Below are 23,279 nucleotides of genomic sequence, written 5' to 3' on the forward strand. Positions count from 1 at the left end.
GAATACATACGCTATCCCAGCTGCAGTCTGAAAGGAAGGTGTGATGCAAATTCGCGACAATTGGCGTTAAGGGGTTAAATAGTTTTGTCCTGAGTACAAATATGTGCATACCAGACACATGAATGCACACACCCGCTACAAGTATAAACTGTGTGTAAGCTTGTACACAATGCCCCAAAATATGTGTGTTATTCCTGTCACAAAAAATAGGTGTTATTCCTGGCGTCATCTGTGTTATTCCTTGTCTGGAATATTTCTTTCATCGAGGCTTCCTGAGATGTCACCTTACTGGAAATTTGACTTATAGCTTCCTGTCTGTCAAATCATCTGTCTCTATCTGTCTAGCATGGATTTTATCATTCCATCTGTCTGCTGCCCATGCTTTCAAATGACTAATGATCAATGGAGCAAACACCTTCGGGCAGGTCACGTACAATTCACATTATCTCTGACAGCAACACACTCTATCAGGACACTGACTGACAATGAGGTAGTTTATTTAAAACAACATATTACTTTTCACCTTAAATCTACTTGGTCACACTAATAACTTGAACTGCCTTGAGAACCTTGAAACACTGTTGAAGTGATACAGTACATCCAGAAGTGGGAAGTGGAGCCATGTTGTAAACAAAATATGCTGGCTTTATTCAGACAAAACAAAACAATTTTAACTTATTTTCCAAAAGGAAAAGTCACTATTGTTTATATGTGAAGACATCAAAGATTACAGCTGAAAAGTTGGAAAGGTGAAATTAGAAGAGAGGGTAATGGATGTCATGAATAATGGAGAAACGATGACAAATTACACTGCTGCACTGGAAAAACTTCATGGAAGCTGTAGTTTTTCAAAGGCTTCATCTTAGAATATGGAATGAAACCCTTGGAAGAGGTTTTACTTTTTTTTTATAAAGACCAATGAAAGCAACCTGGAATTGCATTGAATGACTGAAGCTAGTGGAACAGCAGATAGCCCAGATATGATGTAAGTAGGGATAGGACCTCTATCATGTGAATGACAATTGGATGATCTTCCTGTCTACTGTATGTCTATCTCATGAATTCTTCTACTGTAAGGTCATACACTATGTGGCACAGATTGGTACATGAGCATTCTCTTACAAAAACACATGAGGCAGTAAAACAGATGACTTCATGCTTGATGCCGGCCTGACATTTTTGACTTTTGAAAAACGTTCCTGGAAATGTCTAACCCCTAGTAAATGGGATGGGTCATTTCCTATAAATCTCACTGGAGCCTCAAGTCTGCAAGCATTCTTATTCCTCTTAAGACTGCAATAAGGTGAGTCTGTGAGGGTCCTCAGTCGTCCAGATCATAGTTCTGACTGACAGGTAGGGAAAAACTAAGGGGCAAAGGATTCTCCTTACTAGTCAGTCAGAACTGAAGAAGCCTCTTGAATGAGGGACCAAGTATCTTCAATCAAGTCCAGTTGCCCTTGATTTTAACCTTCCTTGGATATTCTACTGATATTTAACAACTTTGGCTAATTTTGACATAACTGTGTTGCTAAGGTTAGAGCTACAGCTGTCTGAGGTATTGAAATATGAGCAGGGATTTCTCCACTGGACAGCACAATCTTTTATTATTTGAGCATCTAGTTCTGCTTTGTGTGCTTGACTAAGGCGTATGTTCACATCCATGTGTGGCCGTGCAGGTTGAGTGCAAACATCAGTGTCTCTTAATGCCCAGGATGGTAGCCTTGACCAGATCTGTCTTGATTCCAGTTCACTACGCCGTATTGCAGCACAGGCAAATCAGTGAGAAGATGCTGTTATGGTCCTTTAAAATTCCCAAACTATGATGTAATAATTCTGCACTTTACACAGAATCATGGTGCTTGACATCATTGCTTTCACATAGCCAGGAAACATGCCTAACCTTTTCTTGAACCTACTGAACAACCCCCTAAACTTTCCCCAGAAGAAAATGAAGAAACCAGGGCAAGAGCTTCAGCTGTAAATAAAACTCCTTAAAACATCTAGAGCACATATTTTGCTCAGGCCCAGAGAAAGACTCCTGCCTCTGGTAGCACATCTCCCCAGCAAACAGTAGATCAGATCTTGCCAGAACCTTCTCTTCTGCCTTTCCTCCGCTCTGCTTTCTCCTCAGCCTTCGACCATCTCCATAAAAAGACAAGTCTTGGGGAGGGCGGGCTTCTCTTTCGTTGTTGATAATAAACAAGTGCCTTTCCCTGACAGGGTCTAGCATGAAATACGAGGGACGGACGGTGTTGTCATGACGAGCCAGAAGTGACGGCTGTGGAACGTGAAGAGGCAGTTTTCCACTTAGTTTCCCTTTCCCTGCCATGCTGGAACGGTGCTGTATGCAATATCGGAGCAGGAATCCCTTTAAGTGAGAGGTTAACGGATGTAGAGGAACGTGTGTCACAACACTTGACATGCGTGGTAAGAGGTTAACAAGCCCTGAGCAAAGCAGTCATAAGACAACTGACCTGAAGAACTTCTGAAGAGAGATTTGTTCTTTAAAACAGGACTGACAGGCTTTTGTAATTAAACCCCAAATTTACAAATAAATTTAGCGTCTGTGTGCATTCCTAGTTAACTGCACTTCTGCAAACAAAATGTCCACACCTGCTAAGTTTTCCGTCTGGGTTAGAGTGTGCTTAGCAAAACTTGTGATCAATGTAAATAAAAGCACTTTGTCTAAGAAGCCGCATGGATGGTTGATGCTCTCTGCCCACACACACACACACACACACACACACACACGCATGCATGCAGGAGCACAACTGTTCATTACACTAGAGCACCAAGGATGGACAAAACAAACTTATGGATAAGGATAAAAAAAGATCAATATAGATTTATTAATTCATCCATTCTGCAAAACCTCCCTTCAGTTTGCCATATGGCTGACTTTTTCTGCCAGAGCTGTTTGTACTGGGAGTGTCACGGGAGTAAAACAAACACACCTACTGCCACAGTCACACATTAGCAGCCTCACCTGTTTAGCTGAGAGGACAGTGTGTCACAGAATGTTTGCTCTCAGAATTATGGAGTAAAAGAGGTGGAGGAGGTGGAGGAGGAGGAGGAAAAAGAAGGGTTTGGTGTTTCTGAAAGGTCAAATGTCTGCACAGAGGAGAACAATTGGAGGCAAAATTGGGGATTTGGCGCTTGTCTAAACAGGTAGCTGCATGCTGACAAGGGTCACATTTTCTATTTGGTCAGTGGCGAGAAACAAACAGAGAGAGAGAGAGAGAGAGAGAGAGAGGGACAGAGTCAAAAATGAAACAAACAACAGGAAAGGAGGATAATCAATCATTTGATCAATACTTCCTTTGTGTTGCTCTGTGTCTAGCTTTTTACTCCTCAGTGTCAGCCACCACAACAGCCCATTTTTCAATCCAGTAGAGGCTGAGCTGATTAAAAAAATCAATTGCAAATAGTTTACAAGCTCTTTTCAATGATCTTCTTGAGACTGAACCTTTAGTCATTTCAGCTGTAAATGAACAAAAAGGCATTGGATATTCAAATAAATCCTTCATATGAATGAATACAGTGTACAGAAGTTGCAACAGTTTGCCAAACACTAAACACAAAACAAGAATTCAAGACAAAGACAATCATTATTTGACTGTTGGCAAAAGCCCTGGCACTGGCTGGTACGTCAGGATTAGCTAATTTATTTCTCTGTTGTCATTATGTGACATCCAGTCCGCATATTACAACAGTACACACAGCGTACAACTCAGCTATGGTTAAGAAAATTGATCAGCAGGTAAAAACTATTGTTGTTATTAAGTTGCTGATGCAGCTCATGCTGTATGAGTCCAATATTTTCAGTGCTAATTCAGAACAGGCCCTTCAGAAATGACACACATGAGCCATATGACAGTGAGATCTGCAATATTCACTTGCCGTGGACAAATCCGACAGAATCAGGTTAAATAAACTACCTTGTTTAAAGCGTTAAATGTGATTTGTGTCTCTTTGGATCGACTGACAATCTCCTGATGTGGCATACATGACTTTCCAGTCTGAACTAATGTTATGATTCCTGATTTGTTCATAAATTAGTTAATAGCTCGTCTGCTGAAGCTAAATCAATCTACTGGGTCGAACAGTTTAGTTGTTCAAATGAAACAGACAGCATTGGTTCTTGTGTTTTATTCGTGTGTGTGTGTGTGTGTGTGTGTGTGTGCGTGTTGGTGGCCACAGAAACCATTGAGTTAAGTACACACTGGCCTGAATCTTGTATGTTAAAGGTAGAAATTAAGAATTAGATTGCTGATTCAAATTGTTTGGTTCAGTTGGCTCTATGTATAGCAATGCTGGTTGGTCAGCAACTTGGGTCCAGACTGATTTATCGCACTAACTATACAATCAATGCAAATTTTGAACAGACATTAATATTCCCCAGAGGATGAATCCTACTGACATTTGTGATCCACTGACTTTTCATCTAGTGCCACCATGAGGTTGACTCTTATGGTTTTTCAGTGAACATCTCTGGAGTTACCTAATGACTTTGGTCTCACACTAACATTATTATGTGTCTGCAGATGCTCATTCTTTAACAGAGAACTACATGGGCAAGATAGATTACTATCTTGCCCATGCACTGTCAGGACATAACTGCGATGCACTGTCAGGACATAACTCCCAAGATAGTAATCTATCTTGCCCATTGGTTGACATTGGTTGACATAACTTTGAAGCCATCTCAGGTATTTTAATAGGATAAATACTAAATAAACCATTATATTAGGAATGACTTGTTCCTCTTGACAATTTCATCACCGTTGCGTGCGATGAGTCTTGCTTATGTTGACTAAAAAGGCTGCCTGTGTGTATCACTCTTAAAATCCTTGTAATATCATGCAAACCTGTAATCTGCAATACTGCAAAACAAATTCCTTCCAAGACAGAAGCCGAGCAATCAATCCAGACTGCTATATGTTATCTCTAAAGTTATTCCATTAGCACACATCACTACAAGTGGAATAAATGCACGGCTGCCTCAAGGGGGGATTAAACATTTACGCACCGGCAAACGTGAGGTGCTGTTACACATTTCTCTCGCTCTTGCTACCTGGCTCTAGCTCTCTGTCTTCTTCCATCCCTGTGTCTCTAGTCTGGTAACCTAAAATCTGAAATATTTATCTGCCTTGGCAGGAATGACAAAAGCCTGTATTTTTTGTCAAAACCAGCTTGAAGGGGCATAATCCTTCATTAACACAAATGCATTTTTCTTTGGAACCGCTTCTTTATCATATTATCTATATATATATAAATGTGTGTGTGTGTGTGTGTGTGTGTATATGTATATATATATATATATATATATATATATATATATAAACTCCATTCTTGTACCAAGTTCAACTAAGTGTTTTATCAGACGGCAATGAGCAGCCTGGCTGAAAGTCCACACCTATTTGATTGCGATGCACTGTCAGGACATAACTCCCATGCTTTTACCTACTGCTTTTTGTAATAAAGTGGTGGTTTAAGGTTTCCTGAAGAAAGGTTTAATATATTTACAATCAATAACTTCTGTCTAAATGGATTTCTTACCTTTTAAAGCCTCCACAAAGTAGATTACTGTCCTCAAGTGTTTAGAGACATTTTCCAATGCAAACTATAGTTATTTTTACAGTTTGGCAAAGTCAAAGTGTGCACTCCATACTTACTTTGCTGGATTACTAGATTTTTACAGCTTCCTCATGAAATGTAGAGCATCAACAGAAAGTCTGCAGACGTCATCATATGCCGTCTGGACACCCACATACCCATAGTGTGTCCTCACGCACAGGCTGGGCTGGGAAAGAGGACTGTAACACTGTCTCAAGGCCAAAAAGGAAAATATATTCAAAATGAAAAAAAAGCATACAGGTCCCTCAATAACTAAAAATGGCATTAGGCATCACCCACGCTCTCGAGTTACAGTCAATTGACATATTGGCTCAAATGTTCAAAACAGATCTTACATATTCCCCTTTTAAGCCCTATAATAGGTTGCCATTCAAGATTTATGATTTAAAGCTTAACCATTTTTTTAAAGCATCCTGAGCTGTTTAATCCTGCCATAATCACCTGAATACTGATTAGCCATGCCACTAACTCGGATAATTGATTTCGAGCTGAAACGACAAGTCGATTCATCGATTCAGAAAATAAATGAGCAACTATTTAGATCACTGATGAATCGTTTCCATTTCCATTTATTCATTTAGCTGACGCTTTTAGCCAAAGTGACTTTATTTATTCATTTAGCTGACGCTTTTAGCCAAAGTGATTTACAGTTACTATTTATTTCAGAGGTTGCACGCCTCTGGAGCAACTAGGGGTTATTGTCTTGCTCAGGGACTCATTGGTGTCTCACAGTGGATTCGAACGTAGGTCTCTCACACCAAAGGCAAGTGTCTTATCCACTGCTCCATCACTACCCCTTTCCGTCAGTTTCAGTCATTTTTCAAGCAAAAATACCTAAGATTCACTGGTTTTCATGTGAATATTTGCTGGTTTTCTTAGTCTTTAGATTTAAACTGAATATCCTTAAGAAACCTACCCTTGACACTGCTGACATCCGAAACTACAGCCCAGTATCTCTTCTTTAAATCCTTTCTAAAACCCTGGAATGCACCACCTCTTACAAACTGTCCTACTATTTCTCACAAAAAAAATTGTTGACCCTCATCAGTCAGCTTCAAAACTGCACACTCCACTGAGACAGCCCTGCTCGCGGTGATAGAGTCCCTCAGTACTGCCAGAACCTCGTCTCTCTCATCTGTTCTCTTTCCGCTTGACCTGTCTGCTGCATTCAACACCGTGAACCACCAGATCTCACACTCTTGCTGAACCTGGAATCGCAGACTCTGCACTATCCTGGGTCACATCCTACCTGAAGAATCGCACCTATTAGGTCAGATGGAATGGCTCTTAGTCCAAACCCTGCTCTCTTGACACACATGTCCCCCAAGGCTCAGTACTAAGACCACTCATGTTCTCCCTATATACTAGATCTCTAGGCTCTGTAATCACACAGCTTCTCCTATCACTATTATGTGGAGGACACTCAACAATTCCTCTCTTTCCCCACCTCAGATAACACCCTGATTGCAACACGCATCTCAAAATGTCTGACCATCATCAGCACTTGGATGACTGCGCATCACCTGAAAGTTAACCTTGACAAGACTCCTCCTCGTGCCTGGGAAAGACTGCCCTCACTTGGGTTTACTTGTCACTGTTGAGGATATTTCACCAACCCTATAGAACCTTGGCGTAGTACTAGACCATCAACTGTGCTGCACTGCTAACATCACTGCAGAGGTCCAATCTGCAGAATTGCTTTCACAACATCTGCAGAATCTGGTCCTTCCACACCAGGGAATCAGTACAGCTCTTGGTCTAAATACTAATCACCCTCATTGACTACTGCCACTCGCTAGACTCCCTGCCTCAATGATCAAACCTTCCTATTGACATCCTTACTCTACTGACAGCGATCTTTAGCTTTTTCACTTTCTTCTGACATAAGTAACTTTGGACAAAAGCGTCTGCTAAATGACTGGTCAGAGAGAATCGTCACTATTCACTGCATCATCATTGCACGCGCCAGACATAGGCCAGCAACAGAAAGTTTTATATTTTACAGTTTTTGTATGTAATTTCATCACTAAATCCACTTCTGAGAAGTTCTGAGGTGATAAATCAACTGTGTAGATTTCGAATATGAACAGTCTTACGAAAAGTGATGGTGGAACAAAAATGTGCTTTTCGGAGTTGAGGAGCTCCGCAAGTGGCGGCGGGGGAAGCCAGCGCCAACCCGCGGGAGGAGCTCCCGAGGCCGGCCAGCCGCCCGCTCACAGAGCCCTCTGCTCCCACCATCACACAGACCGCTGCAGCAACAACGAAACAAACAAACAAGGAAAACACAGCTGTAAGGTTTTCATACCGCTTATCGGTCTTTACATTCTGAGTAAGGTTGAAATTTTTTAACTTAGAGAAAGAGAAAGCTGTATGTGGATTGCTGGTGTGTGTGTCGCATTGAACATCGCAGCGGTTTGTGTGTGGCGTCGCTATGATGACCAGCTACACTGAGGTATACTATCTCTGGGTACTATCTGCAATGGAAAACGGAGCAGAGCCAAACCGAATTGAGTAGAGTCGAGTCGAGGAGAGTTTAGCTGGTACTGGTAATGGAAAAGCGCTAATTGTCAGCTGATCTACTGATTATCTTCTCAATTAATTGTTTAGTGTAATAAAATGCCAGAAAATAGCAAAAAATGTCCATCACATTTTCCCGAACTAAAAGAGGTGTCTTCAGATTCCTGGTGTCTATCTGACCAACAGTCCAAAACACCAAAAACGTCAAGTTACTTTAATATAAAACTAATAAAACAAGCAATTATTTACCGTTAACAGACTTGAAGTAAGGAATTTCTGGCATCATTTGTTAAAATAAATTACGTTAAAGAGTATATCGATTACCAAAATAATTAATTTTAATTAATTTAATTAATTTTCTATCGATTGACTAATTGATTAAGTATCCTCCCAATTGTTCTTAACTAGAATACCTCCACAGGGAGGCATCCAGTAGGAACCACAACCTTCCTACAATAGGCTCTTCAACCTGACCATAAGGGTTAACCTAGACATCCAGCAAAGGAGTCCAGATCCTTTGCTGGAAGTCCAGATCAGCTCACCCATGCCGAATAAGTATGATTTCTAACATGTCTTTATTTGGTTCACAAAAGAAGGCCAGAATTTCAATAAACAAATAAGAGCCCAGATACATCCAATTTCATTTCTCTAAAAAGATGACATGTGCTGTTGTGGAGACCAATTTTGAGACCAAACCTCATCAGCCTGTGTTGGATGAATTTTAGACACCATTACTGTGGGCCATGTGGCTTTCACACCACATAGCCACGCTACAAAGCACAAATCCAGACCACAACGTGCTGCCAAGCGAGCCAAAGAAAATTGTATTGTTTTCCAATCAATGCTCATGGCTTTATGAGGGCTTCCAGCCACAGAAACATTGCTCATAAAAAGGAGACAGACCGCTGGAGCAGTCAGCAGAGGATTCCTCACCAGAGAGGAGGAGAAGGGGGGACAGATGGAAAGAGCGGATGATAAAATACTAGCATGTGTGCAAGTTTAAATCTTTGTCCACTGCACAAACAAACTTGATACCCACATTTGAATGAACCTGTTCTGCAAGCAACCTGAAAAAAATTTGAGCTCCAGAATGCTGAGGCTTTCATTTTGAAGGTGCAGTTCTCATCAATGCCGTCATTGGTCCTCATGGCCTTGACCTGTATCTGTTTGTTTTGCCCCCATCTGGCCATTGAGGTTTGTAGTGTGGAGTGTCAACACAACACCTCCGTTCTCTAACAGCAGTCTACTGCAGGTTTCTTCAGGTGTCTTTACTGAGCTGTTTTCAGAGCAAAAGTCTCCTCTTTAAACCAGGAAATGTGTGTGGTCTTTTATGCCTGCATATGCAAGTGCTCTCTACACCACATGTCACTTAAAACGTTCCATCACAGGAAGTTTTTGCATGTTGAGGCCCCTTTGCTCTGCTCAATTTCACATTTTCATCTTTACAGGCTTTTAATGTGTTAAAGTCATATTTTTCTTTAGCATTTCTTAAAATTCGTGGAAGATTAGAGTTAGAAAGAGGTTGTGATGATTGTTCACTAAAAATACAGAAAATAGATATTCTGCAATGGCACCTTTCATGCACAATATCTGTTATGCAGGGCGACAGAGGCTTGAAATTCTATATGCAAAACTGTCTTAAAAGTCATCTTCACGCAGGAAATCATCTGTTTCTCTCTGTTCTTCACCCAAGCACACACGTACACATTAGATGTGCACGCGCGCACGCTCTCTCAGACAACTCAAAATATAAGATCTCGAACCTCATCAGCAAACGTCCGACTAATTATAATTGAGATATCGCCAATAAACCGAGTACTTACAAGATAGGAATTTTGCCTGTCGAAGAACACGGAGTCTCCCATGGTCCCGAATAAGTATCCACATATAGTAAACACCCAAAAATGTAGATGCAACAAATGATATCCTGCTGAAAATAAGTCCAAAACAGTGTGTGAATGCGCGTCGGAGCGGAGCGTAGAAAAAAAAAGTCTTCACGAATCACTTGTATCTCCCTTCTCTGCATTAAAGACAGAGACTTGGACTTTTTTTGTTACTACAGGTGACCGAGGAGCCTGCTTTTAAGAGCTGATGTCTTTACAACTGTCTGAAACGCGTGCCAGAAAACCATCTGTGCCAGAAAGGACACCATAGTGCGTAATGCGTAACGGATCCATACTGCGCGCTCCGTGGACTCTGGTGAAGACAGATGCTGAACTCAAGCGAGTGGAGGGAGAGAGACTACTGTCAAGTCAACAACAGCACGAATTAATACTTCCGGTAAAGATTTTCAAAATAGAATCAGCATTTATTGATTTTACATCGGGGTTGTATTTTACACAAGTATCAAAAAGAAGGATGCAACTACGTGTTATAAATGTCTTGACACAGACGTGTTTATATATGTATATTGAGAAATAATGTTTGATATAAAGGAAAATCACCTATTTCTTGTAAATGATTATAAAGTCAAGAGTTACAGTATATGGCTTGTCTCCTTGCACATTGGAAAAGTAACCATAAACTTAACAAATATAATAATAATAATAATAATAATAATAATAATAATGATGATGAGACATTTTATTTATAGTGCTTTTTAAGATGATAAAAATGCTTTACACAAGAAATTAAAAAAGTAAAATCTAATAGTAAAAGCACAACACAACACAGGACAGTAAATCAAAAATAAAAATTTCTAAAAAGTTGAGTGTTGAGTAACAAAATCACTCTTCTTCCCATGACGTATCTTATACTCCTTTATGCAAGGAGACCTATTTGTACATCTCAGCCCTACTTTTACTTGTTTACTATATGTATTATGCATCTATTGCATTTAAGCTACAGAAAAAAGCAGTAAGGTTTTTGTGACACTGAAAACAAAACAAGGCAGAGGGGGAGGGGCGGGGCACTAAAGGAGGAGAGCTAGCAGTGGAAGACGCTTAAGATTATCAGCAACGGGGCTGTTCAAATGTTTTCATGTCAGTGACCCACAAATGAAGCTCCACAGCTGATAATATTTCATTTGTAACTTCAAATTAATGACAACATAAATCAATGAAAACACCATTCATGTGGTATATTTCATGTTCCATATGGGGATTTCTAATCGTTTTTCTTTTTATGAATCTCATGCAAGCAGAGTAATAACCACCATTCTCACTGGAAATATCAAGAAATGCATCATGGTCAAGCTAAAAACAAAGCCATTTGTCTTAGCTTCAGGGAAGTTGATAATTTGGTATGATATGATATGAGTTTTTTTTGCAACTGTGACAAAAAGCTTGCTGAAGGCCTAATAATGTAGAAAATAAATCACAGCAGGGAGAATTTACTGGACGAACCGCAGAACCAAAACTGTGATCGCTTGCTTCCATTATAAAAGTCAGTGGTAATTTTATTTTATGAGCTTTCCAGTTTTCAAATATGCTCTTAAGGGCAACCATGAAAGGCAAGTCCACCACTGGCGGATTCTAAACAGGAAGAAGAGGGAGGGGGGCTTCTCTGGGTTTGTGTAATACTTGATGTGGAACCAGCATTGGGCAATCTGTGTCAAAAGACTCCACTTATGTCCAACCTCATGAAAAACAGAAGTATGCAGAAGAAATAGAACACAACCCGGTTTAATCAAGGACACAGTGGCTGAAGAATATATAGAGCTGTTCTTGTACATACTTAATGGAAGCAATTTGCTTTGCTCTGCAGGAGTGGGTCTATTGGTGAAGACACAAGCTAACTTCTAATCTCAAATTTTATAGACAGTATCTGTGAGTGAGTGAGTGAGTGAGTGCGTGGGTGCGTGAATGAGTCAGAGAAAGACACACTATCTCTGCTTATCAGATGGTGCCGTAGACATTTAAAGAATGCTGAAAAGTTAAGAGGGACACTTGCTTTACTCTGAAATCTGGAGATAACAGATAAACTGGACTGACTGAAAGAGCCATATACCAAGTGCTGTGCCGTACTGTAATGTGTACCTCAAAACGGCATCATCATTACGGGTGACAGAAAACCTGTTCTTACAGAGAATAGCCCTTTGATAGGCTGGCTGCTTATCAGATCTTGTCTAAATGAGAAAATTTCTCAATGCAGAAAAAAAATCTTTGTATTGAATAAAAGTGGGTCAGAAGGTGGAGTTGTGTTCAGATGTATTGTAATGATGTAAGCAGTGTTTGACTTTTTAAAGTGCACTTAAAGTGACTTTATTTTGAACAGTCCGAAAGGAGCTGGAGTGTATCCCAAAGCCCAGGTAGACACCCACAGACATATCTGCTGTACACAAACCTGAGTTGTGTGGGTTTGGAAAGGGGAAGAAGATAAACGCAGTAGGAACATGCAACAATGCATCAATGAGTCATTTTTTGAATATGCAGAACAAAATTAAGTTGCAATTGTAATGAGAATTACTCCTGATGTGAGAATATGAAGAAATAAATGATAAACTTGACTAACAATTTCCTGAAATAATGAGCTATTTTTTAAGCGGGGTGGCAGTTAGCTGACCGCTAGAGTTCGTCCCCCATGTACAAGGCTGAGTCCTTACTGCACCGGTCTGGGCTTGAGTCTGGTCTACGGCCCTTTGCTGCATGTCCTTCGCTCTCTCTCTTACCTGCACCCATCTTTCATGTCTCTCTCAACTGTCCTGTCATAAATAAAGGCAAAAAAGCGATCAAATCCAGTTATATGTTACTGAATCAAATGAATACAAGAACATGGATTTTAATGTGATCAAACTACTTAAAACCTAAAAGTGGACCAACAAACAAGATTTTCATCAGATAGTCTCCATCAGCAGATAGAGTATTATGAGCAGCTGTTATGATATTATCCATATTCTTGTATTAGTATTCATCAAGGATAGCAGAAAACACTGTGTCACATATTCAAAAGTCAAAGCTAGTAAGTAGACCTTGAGTTGGGACCGTTGAGTCAAACTGCTATTTCCATGGTCAGGAATGAACTTTCATGGCTAACAATTTAAATTGAGACATTTGAAATGTCTAGTTTAATTATTGTCTTGCCATTAAACAGTGGTGTCTTTGTCCAGGCTGAGAAGAGAAAACAGAAAATAGTCCTAAAAAAAGCACACGTGAAAATAGAGTTACATTCTCGGGGATGTGGAGGGGATATAGAAAGGAGAACAACGACTGATACTGATGTATCCCTTTAAAACACTGACTGAAGTTCAGTCATATGGTTAAAAGCTGTGTTCTATGGTGCTGTAGGAGGAGCCCATTGTCTCCTAAAATGGTGTTTCAATAGTCCCAATGGGAGGACTATGGCTCGCACAGAGCCTGGGGGGGGGGGGGGACCACAAGAAGAAGAAGAGAAGGCAGTAGAGGTTTGGCAGGAATCAGCTACTACTGCACAAATCAAATGTTTGTGAAGGCCACTACAAAGCAATTAAATTAATCTACACGTCCCGTCAGATGGCCATCACTTCTCATATCATCTTGAAATTGTTAAAATGATGCAGAAATGAGGCCGCTGTACGATCATATATCAATTTCAAAGCACACTCAGGATTTTCCACTGTTGAATTTGGCACGGCCTGTTTGTGTTGATATATCACATCCCCGCTATTAAGTGTCGATCTAGAGAAGAAGCAGCTTGGAGTTCAGGCAACAGAAGTGACAGTGAGGAGTATTTACAGTGGTTTAGTTATGTATCTCTTTTTTTTCTCTCTTTGTAATCCTAAATCACCTCTGATACACCTATTCTCAAACAAAAAGCAACAAAATGTGAATATGTTGCGCCCACACTACTTACATCACCTCCTATAAAGTACATTTTGAGATTTCCAATATTATTTTACTGGTAACACATGAGGCCAGCATATAATTCCAGTGCTGTATGGTCAAGCTAGGCTGCAAAACGCTAATGTTTACATTGTTCATCCGGGAGGTGCGGCACCCTCCTTCCAAAGGCTGAATGCCTGAGTTGTGAAATCATACCATCGAGTGGAAAGTATTCTGTTAAAGTGCTTTAAGACGATCCAGTAAATGACAGAGAAAAATCTTGCGAGGCCTTCGATCTGTTTAATAAACACTCACAAAGTAAATGTCCCAGATCAAAGTATTTGCATGTGTTGCATCAGATAACACAACCTCACCTTGCTCTCAGAGGACGCTGGGTGAAAACTGTGAGCAGAGGGTTAAGAATTATGTCTCATTATAGTTTATAACTCATAACGACAGTTGGAACGACGATGTTTCCAAACAGCTGCTGAAAATATGAACTGGCAACATAACGCATGACTTCTCCAATTTAGTGATAACATCGTTCTCTGATCAACAAGTGAAATACTTGTTCTTTTAAATTTTTTGTAATGCTGCTTGCATGGCTTTATGGATGGCAATGTTTGCCCCCTCTTTAGTCCTGACTGAGATGTTGAGATATCTCAACAACTATTGGATGGATTGCATAAAATCTGGGTAGGCTCCATATATTCCTGGTTCACAGAGGATCAATCCTACTGACTTTAGTTACCCCCTTGCATTTCCTGTAGGTTGAAACTTTTAGTTTTCATTGGAAAGTCTGAAGAACTATTGAATGGACTGCCATGGAATTCAGTAAAGACGTTCATGGTCCCCAGTGGATGAACCCTAATGACTTTGATGATCCCTGACTTTTTCTCTTGCATCAGCAGGTCCAAGGTCCAAGTTTTGTCTTTTGGAGTGAAATATCTCAATATCTAGATGGAATACACATTTATTGGATTCTCTTTCCATTGCTTGCTAGTCTGCAAGCAGTTAGCAAGCTTGTAAGCAGAGTTGTTTTTCTTATTATTGAAAGTAATAGACAAGAATCTCCTGGAATATTTATATAATCACATAACATGTGATCCTATGCCAGCATCTAACAGCTGATCAAATTAATAAAAATAATAATAACTTTGATTTATATAGCGCCTTTCACAAACCCAAGGACGCTTAACAAACAAGGGGGGAGTGGGGTATGAGGTGTATGGACAGATAAGATTAAAGCCCATAGGCCTCAGTGAAGAGGTGTGTTTTAAGATGGTTTTTAAAGGTTATTAGAGAGGAGGCAGAGCGGGTGGCAAGATGGCGCTTGTTCCGGAGTGATGATTCTCCGACACACAAGGCTCTGTCACCAAAGGTTCGGAGCCTGGAATTAGGGACAGCGAGCAGGTCATTGTCAGAGGACCACAGGGACTGAGACTAAGTGTAGGGATGGAGTAGATCTGTGAGGTACTGAGGTGTAAGACCATGGAGAGATTTGTACGTCAGGAGGAGTATTTTATATTTGATCCGGGACTTAACTGGCAGCCAGTGAAGCTTCTTCAGGATGGGAGTGATGTGCAGTCCACGTTTTGTGTGGGTGAGTATCCTAGCCGCAGAGTTCTGGACATGCTGGAGTCTGTCAGTAGCCTTGCTGGGCAGACTGAACAGGATACAGTTACAGTAGTCAAGTCGGGAGGTGATGAAGGAGTGGATGAGGGTCTCAGCTACAGAGTTGGAGAGGCACTATTGGAGTCTGGAGATGTTCTTAAGATGGTAAAAGGCAGTTTTAGTAGTGTGTTTGATGTGCTGTTGGAAGGAGAGGGTGGAGTACATGATTACACCCAGGTTGCGTATTTGAGGGCCATCCACATCCAGTGTGATGTCACCAACCTTTTTGAGAAGTGACTGTGGGGCAAACACCATGAGTTCTGTTTTGTTTTTGTTCAGTTTGAGGAGGTTATTGTCTATCCAGTTCTTTATGTCCTTCAGGCAGTTAATAAGCGACACTGGTGGAAGGGGAGTAAGAGATTTAGTGCTGATGTAGAGCTGGGTGTCATCGGCGTGGCATTGGAAGTGTAATCCATGTTTCCGGATGATCATCCCAAGAGGTAGCATGTAGAAATTAAATAGTAGTGGGCCAAGCACTGATCCTTGAGGCACACCGTGTGAGACTGGCACCAATTCAGAGCAGATGCCCTTATGGGTGATGTATTGTTGCCTGTTGGTGAGATAGGATTGAAACGAAGGTTACGATATGGTAACCCTAGTTCTATAGGCACAGGCGGAGCCCTCTACTGGACTCTATGGGTACTACCTCCTCCAATCACACGCACGCACTTGCCCACTGAAATTTTAATCGTGCACGTAGCCAACCAATAGGACGTCACTACCGATACGTGCGTGACGTATAAATAGCAGTGTCCCTAATGCCTCAGCATCCGACTGCCTCTTCAGCAGATGGCGGCAGGGCTCATTGGTAGAGGGCTCCGCCTGTGCTTATAGAACTAGGGTTACCATATCGTAACCTTTGTTCTATCTCACACAGGCTCCGCTCTCTACTGGACTCTATGGGTACAGTGGGTGGAGCCCGATGACTGTCCGCCCTAGCCACGACAAGCCAAAGTCCACCACACCAACCCGGTCGGCCACGGGCCGGCCAAAGCCCCGACCACCACATCACCTAGTGACAGAATGGTGGGACACCCCTGAGAAGGTCGCTGGACCGATAGGGGCTTGGCCTGACCATTAACAGCTGCACTGCCCTGACTTCTCACTGAAACATCAGGCACTGCCAGTGTATGTTTCCCCTCTACACCCAGTAGTCACCATATCCTCACTTTTCAGATCCTAGGTCGCACTTGCAAGCTGGATCCCGAGAAGGAGCCCAACATATCCAAGAGATAGAAACGCACAAACTGGCACAGTAAGGGCCAAGATGCCATTGTGCAGATCTCTTCGACACACACCCCACTGAAAAAGGGTCGTAGACACTTCCACACTTCCGAGTTGAATGTGCACGCACTGCTGAGGGTGGGTCTGTTCCCACTCACAAAGCCAGCTGGCCAGGCTCTTCTTGGACAGGGTTTTACTGACTGCACTGGACTGGACACAACAGATGCACTCTCACCTCCCTGCACCCTAAGTGGGGTAGGGGGGTAGAAAGCATCCAGATTTATTGTCCTGGACCTGAACATGCTTCTTATGTTCTTTAGAACAAAGGAGGTGTCTCAATCCAGTTGCACTGTGGACACCAGGAACCAGCACGCAGCTGGGGTGAAGCGACAGGCACACAGCTCACTCACCTTCTTAGCAGAGAGAAGCGATAGCATTTTCAATGACTACTGCTCCAGGTGCTCATAAGGTGCAGATATTAGAGCCACCAACACAAGCAGCAAGTCCTACTGAGGCGCCGAGAGACACAACACCGGTCGCTGTCTTCTCACACCTTGCAGAAAGCGTATCACAAGGGAGTGGGTGAAGACTGTTCTGTCACAGGAGAGATAGCTGCAGCGCGACAGCCCCTTCTCCATTAGACCTTGCAGGAAAGAGAAAACGGATCCCACCGAACAGGTAGGCAGATCCGTCTCCATCTCAATGCATCAACGCTGAAAGCCCAACCACTTAGCTTTACAGCAAGACGTGGTGGAGACTGCCCGCCGCTTGGATGGTCTGTGCGACCTCAGCGGATAGACCAACCCAAGTCTGCCTCTCCACAATTTTTGGAGCAAAACCTGGAGAGGCTGGTCCAACACCAGCATTGTGCATATGAAGCATCACCCTTGTGACAGAGCCCCCCAGACCATAGGTACAGGCCAGAGCTTTGTCACTGTAGGCTGTGTCACTTCTACTAGAATGACAAACGACCGTTCCCGTCTCACCTAACTGGAGGGATGAGATGGGGTGGGGGGAACGCAAACAGCAGCCCTTCTGGCAATGGCGCGTGTGTAACGTGTCCATCCCCAAGGGTAGGCTGTCCTGTGGCTGAATTAAGAACCACAGCGGGCAATGGGTGTTGGCAAACAGATCCTCCTCCGCTCTCCCGAAGTGAGCTCAGATCTGCTGAACCACATTGTTGTGCAGTCTCCACCCGCTCGGCTGGGGGCCAGCCTTCGACATGAGGTCAGCCACCGCCGTTCTCCAAGCCTGGGACGTGAAGGGCTTTCAGAGTCAGCAGGTGTTCTGATGCCCACATCTATAGGTTCCCTGCCAGCACCAACAGAGCCGTGGATTGGACTTCGCCCTGTCTGTTGATGTACACGCTCGAGGAAACACACCACCACACTAGAAACACAACCTGGAGTGGATTGTGGATGTGTGGTGTGTGGCCCCCTCGGCTCCACAACCACAACACTCACTGTACTCCCCTGGCAGGTCCCTCCCCATCCAGTGAGACTCATGAAGACTGACATGGATGAAGACACCCTGCCGAGCACCACCCGCGCTGCCAGACAGCGAGAGAACCCCAGAATCGCAGATCCTCCTGCACTAGAGTTGGAGGGGGGGGTCACCATGCATCATCATCACCTTTGCCTCTTGAGGTCCAGATGCAGGCTGGCAAACCAACATTGTAGCCATCGCATGTGCAGCTGTCCCCTGCTGCTGCTGCAGCCTGTGGACCACCAAACCACGCGCACAGATACGCTCCTGGAGTGTTACAGTTGAGCACAATCCCCAAATACTCCGCTCGCTGCAGAGGCTGGGGGGAGCTCTCTTCCCAATTGATCGCAACCCCAGGCTGTTAAGGTGCAAAATCAACTGGGCTGTGTGGAGTTCACTCAAGGCTTCAATCTCTCCATGACCATGAGGTCGTGAGTAGAAAGGAGCCCTGATGCCCTTCTCGCTCAACGATTGCAGTGCAATGCATCTGCTGAGTGTGTGGGGGGCTAGCAAGTAGTTGACAGGGAGCCTAATGTATTTGTAGGCTACCCCCTGAGAGGAGAAGTCTAGAAATTCCCTGTTACTGTGTCACCTTGACATGAAATAGGCATCTTTCAGGTCGATGGTGGTGAACCAGTTGCCGGGCTGCACTGGCTCCAGCATTTTCTTGATTATCAGCATGTGGAAACGCCCTCTTGTTCATTATGCTGGTTCAGGTGGCGGAGATCCAGAATGGCTCAGAAGCCTCTCGTCTTTTTGGGGACCAAAGAGTACATGGTGCAAGAGCTCTGTGCATGTAATGCGCAGAGATGACCTAAGACAGCCTGCTGAAGTCCACTTCCTCTTGAGAGGATAGACTGGCTTCCAATATGTCAAGGAAAAGTGGTGGTATGCAGCAGAACTGAAGAGAGTAGCTCAGAATGCTGTCAACACAGCTAGCTCAATGGGATGGGGTTGGTGGTGGGGAATTAGCACTTTTAAGAATGTAATGTGTTTCTAATAAACAGTTTGACATTCACAAGCATCACCACAGTGTAGAACAGCAGAACTGAAGAGAGTAGCCTCATCTGCTGTCCACCCAGCTTGTCAGCATGCAGCGGCGTCGCCATTCTGCATGAAAATGTGTACACGTGAACAATGCATCTTTGGCACTTTCCACCGCCAAACTTTCCATAAATGGACGTTTAGCCCAAGGTGGGGGGGCCGACATTGAACAGGCTATAGTGTCCCTGAACGCACCAGGGCCGGTTACTCCCTGGTGTCTTTGAACGCACCACAGCTCGCTGCTCCAATGATGGCTCAACATGCAACAGTGTCACCGTGAGCGTGTTGTCAGTGGAGCAGTCAATATCAACACAGCTGCAGAGTGAAGCCGAGTCAGCACAGGGCATCCTCCTCTCCACTGCAGTGAGCTGCTGCTGGGAGAATGAGCCGGTGTTCACTGTGATAAAGTGCCACAGGCCGCACCGCTGGAAGAGACGTGTTGTCTGGTTGCATCTCTCCGGCTATATCTGACCTAGGTTGGTGTTAACTCTACTCATGCCGTCGCAGCCAGTCAGCTGAACGTTGCGCTGCTTCGGTTAAGCATATGTTGACAATGTGGTTGTGTGTTTTAGGAACACAGTACACAGTACTGTCAGTGAGCTAGCAGTGTTCCCGTGGACACTGTCGTGAGTGCACGGGGAACGCAGAGTTAGCTCGCATTGCTGCATTGTGTCACCGTCATGGCAGCAGCCCTTCATTCGGCTGCCAGGCGATGTAGGCGACCCGTTGCGCGGCGCGACAGCTGGCTAGCAAGGAGGAAGCCCAGGTCTTACTACCGTCTCGCTCGAATGCCACCAGGAGAGCGACGTGGGACATGGGCTTCAGTCCCAGTGTTTGACTGACACCACAGCCGCTGTGACTGTGGATGACAAGTCACCCGGTGTTGGCGTCAGCGTCAAGTTCATAGCTTCCATGTGAAGCAGCGGCAGGGTAGACAGCCTCGCCTGCTGCAACAGGTGCTATGAGCTGGGAATGCAGAGTTACAGTACACTGCTGCATTGCCCAGTTTCCACGGTAAGAACAGCTCGTTTCTCGGCTGTCACGTCGTGGAAGCGGACCCGGCGGTCAGGCTAGCGAAGTGGACGCCTGGGCCTCACCCACCCTCTCACTCGGTTCTGACTGGGAGAGCGGCATGGGCCGCAGGGCGAACTGTTAGCTTAGCGTCGGTGAGCGCAGCGACGCGTTCAACACGGCTAGCTCAATGGGATGGGGTTGGTGGTGGGGAATTAGCACTTTTAAGAATGTAATGTGTTTCTAAACAGTTTAACATTCACAAGCATCACCACAGTGTACACACAAGCAGCACGTTAGAACAGTGGCTTCGTGAACACAAGGCCACAGGGCGAACCCTTAGCCTCACCCCAGGAGTTAACGTTAGCTCTTTGATGAGAGAAGTTAACTTAGCTCTTTGAGGAATGTAATTAACATGTTTTACTCAAAAAACGGTTTCCACATTCTCAAAAGCCTTACCATAGTTTTACACAAGCAGCACATGTAAAACAATGGCGTTTTGAACACCAGATGGGGAATTGTGGCAGCGTCAGCAGGCCTCTTTCCCTCCATAACGGTCACTTGGCCAGTCGCTCCCGTCCCCAGTGGCAGGTGGCTGGCGGGGGGGCCTGGACTCGTCCGGCAGGACATGGGTCACCTCGCCTGGGTGCAAAGATAATTTTCTAGAAGTGGTGACTCCATCCATGGAGGTGGTGAATTCAGTGAGCAGTTCGCCATTTGCTGAAGAAAAAAGGATGCTGAGGGACACTGCTATTTATACGTCACGCACGTATCAGTAGCGACGTCCTGTTGGTCGGCTACGTGCGTGCGTGTGATTGGAGGAGGTAGTACCCATAGAGTCCAATAGAGGGCGGAGCCTGTGTGAGATAGAACCAAGAATTCACAGTACCAGAGAGGCCAATGAGTTCGGAGAGGCGAGTGAGAAGAATGGAGTGGGAGACTGTGTCGAAGGCTGCAGAGAGGTCGAGAAAAATTAAGATGCTGAGAGAAAAATAAAAAAAAACTAAATACGAAAATATGTGACAATGGTACAACTGATAAAAAGGACAAAATATCGCACAGTTTAGCCCCATGTTTTCCTGCTTATTAGCTTGTCTTTGTGTTTTATCTCTCTTTTTTTCAGATGATGAACTATGACCTCTGTTTCACAAGACAGCCCAAGGAACGGGTGTAAGAGAAAGAAAATGAGAGAAAGGGGAGAGGATGGGTGGGGGGGAATGGTAAAAACTGGGCACACATAAACGAATTTACAGCAGGAGCTGCACTGGGGGATGACCTCACAACTGGGGAATGTGTGTGTGTGTGTGTGTGTGTGTGGGGGGGGGGGGGGGGGGGGGGGAGACATTGCTTCTGCACCGATGTGGGTTCACTGGTTCAGTTGGGAGGTAAATACAAAGACACACATGCAAACAAACATTGTTAGCGAATTATGCCTTGCCTTGACCACATCCATCCGGAGACGACCCTCGTCCGGCGGAAAAGATGTTTTTTAAGAGGAACTGATCTCTCAACATCCACCAAACACAGGACACAGACACATACAACGTGACGACAGCACGGGTCTGGATTCAATCTGGACGCTTCTATCAACAGGCAAACCCATTTGTCCTAAATCTCCATACTGTGTCCTGAGGGCCAATAGACAGTGAGAAGGAGAGAGAGGGGCATGGGGAAATGTAAGCAAAGAATTTTGGGTACTAGCCAAGCGTGGCTATATGGCTTTCATCTCCATACCACCTCCATTAGACCGTGCTTAAAGCAGCTGGCAGGTCCAGACTGTTCTGCAGTGGAAACGCTTGGCCCAGACCTGAGGGCCACCACATTTAGCATTTTTAGAATGTGATAACATCAAAGTACAGAGGTGCACTTAGAGGAATTTCTAGATGCAATTCAGAAACATGTTTCACCCAGCATACCATGTGTGGAGTATTTGATTTGGAGGACTTTATGTTTATGGTATTGTGAATTGTATTCATAAACACAGAGCTGCAAAAATGAAGCTAGGTAGGATTTATCTTACTAAAAAACAAAAAAGACTGTAGAATAGAAAATAGATATTTACATTTATTTGTTATTGTCAGCCTTGTCTATATCCTTAGCCATCTCTGATCTGAAAAACTCACAAACATCTTTGAGTTTAGGAACCATGAATTCATCTAGCAGGTAGAATTAGGCCTTTCTTGATGGATGAAAACTATTCACTCAGTATAGAATTTCCATCTTAAAAAAATGGCAGATGAGTGACCAAAGTGCCATTTTCTGTGAAAAACAATATTTTAATTACTTCCTTGTCTGTCTTTGCTGATGAAATGACTCAATCATCCCCTATATGCACAATGTTGGTTTCCACCAATGTATCATTGGCAGCCACACCCATGGATCGGACACCTGAGTCTGTTTGATACCTCTGATCAACAATGGTTTAACAATGGTTCTTGGTGCCCAAGAACACACTATAATGTATTTCAATACTTTCCGATGGTCTATCACAACTTTCTAGTATATTGCAATGTTTCTGTGTGTGTGTGGGGGAGGGGGGGTGCAGAGAGCATGTGTTTTCATCACCTGATTCTTAGTGACATCATCTCCAAGGAAGAAAAAGAATGAGATTTCTGTTAGTGGAGTCTGCTAGAGTGTCAGTGATCTGACCTTCCACCCTTCTACCCATGTATTCATCTTCTTGCCTGCTACTCTGTCAGCTTGTTTGCCTGGCAGCTTTCTCCCTGAGGATCGATAAGCAATGCTGGCTAGATTTTCCATTAGGGTCAGGTGCTAAAGACATACATGGAGCATGTACAAGATGGTGTTTGTTTTGTTTTTTGTCCTTTGATAAAATGTAACCACATTTTTGAAACGTTGTTTATGTGTCCCCGGACAACAACAATTTCACAGCTGTCTGCCCAGTCAGAGACCGGTTATAACTTACAAGCCTAGCAAACGTCCTAAAAG

At 43.6% G+C, this 23,279-nt stretch overlaps 1 protein-coding gene across 4 annotated transcripts in view; it reads right to left on the bottom strand.

Annotated features, from left to right (window-relative positions):
• The window catches only part of LOC123974834 (rho GTPase-activating protein 6-like), a 78,815-nt gene that overhangs the window by 33,772 nt on the left and 21,764 nt on the right, over positions 1 to 23,279 (bottom strand). Inside the window, exon 1 of one of the 4 annotated variants that reach the window (XM_046055794.1) lies at positions 9,978 to 10,318. The exons of 2 other annotated variants lie outside the window; for them this stretch is intronic. In XM_046055794.1, the coding sequence (XP_045911750.1) occupies positions 9,978 to 10,019 (42 nt within the window). In that variant the 5' untranslated portion in view covers positions 10,020 to 10,318. Of the gene's footprint in view, positions 1 to 5,675; positions 5,696 to 9,977; positions 10,319 to 23,279 lie in introns of those variants that run through there. One more of the 4 variants, XM_046055819.1, reaches the window with a different exon arrangement.

Source organism: Micropterus dolomieu, linkage group LG01 (genome assembly GCF_021292245.1).
Source record: "Micropterus dolomieu isolate WLL.071019.BEF.003 ecotype Adirondacks linkage group LG01, ASM2129224v1, whole genome shotgun sequence".
Taxonomy (NCBI): Eukaryota; Metazoa; Chordata; class Actinopteri; order Centrarchiformes; family Centrarchidae; genus Micropterus; species Micropterus dolomieu.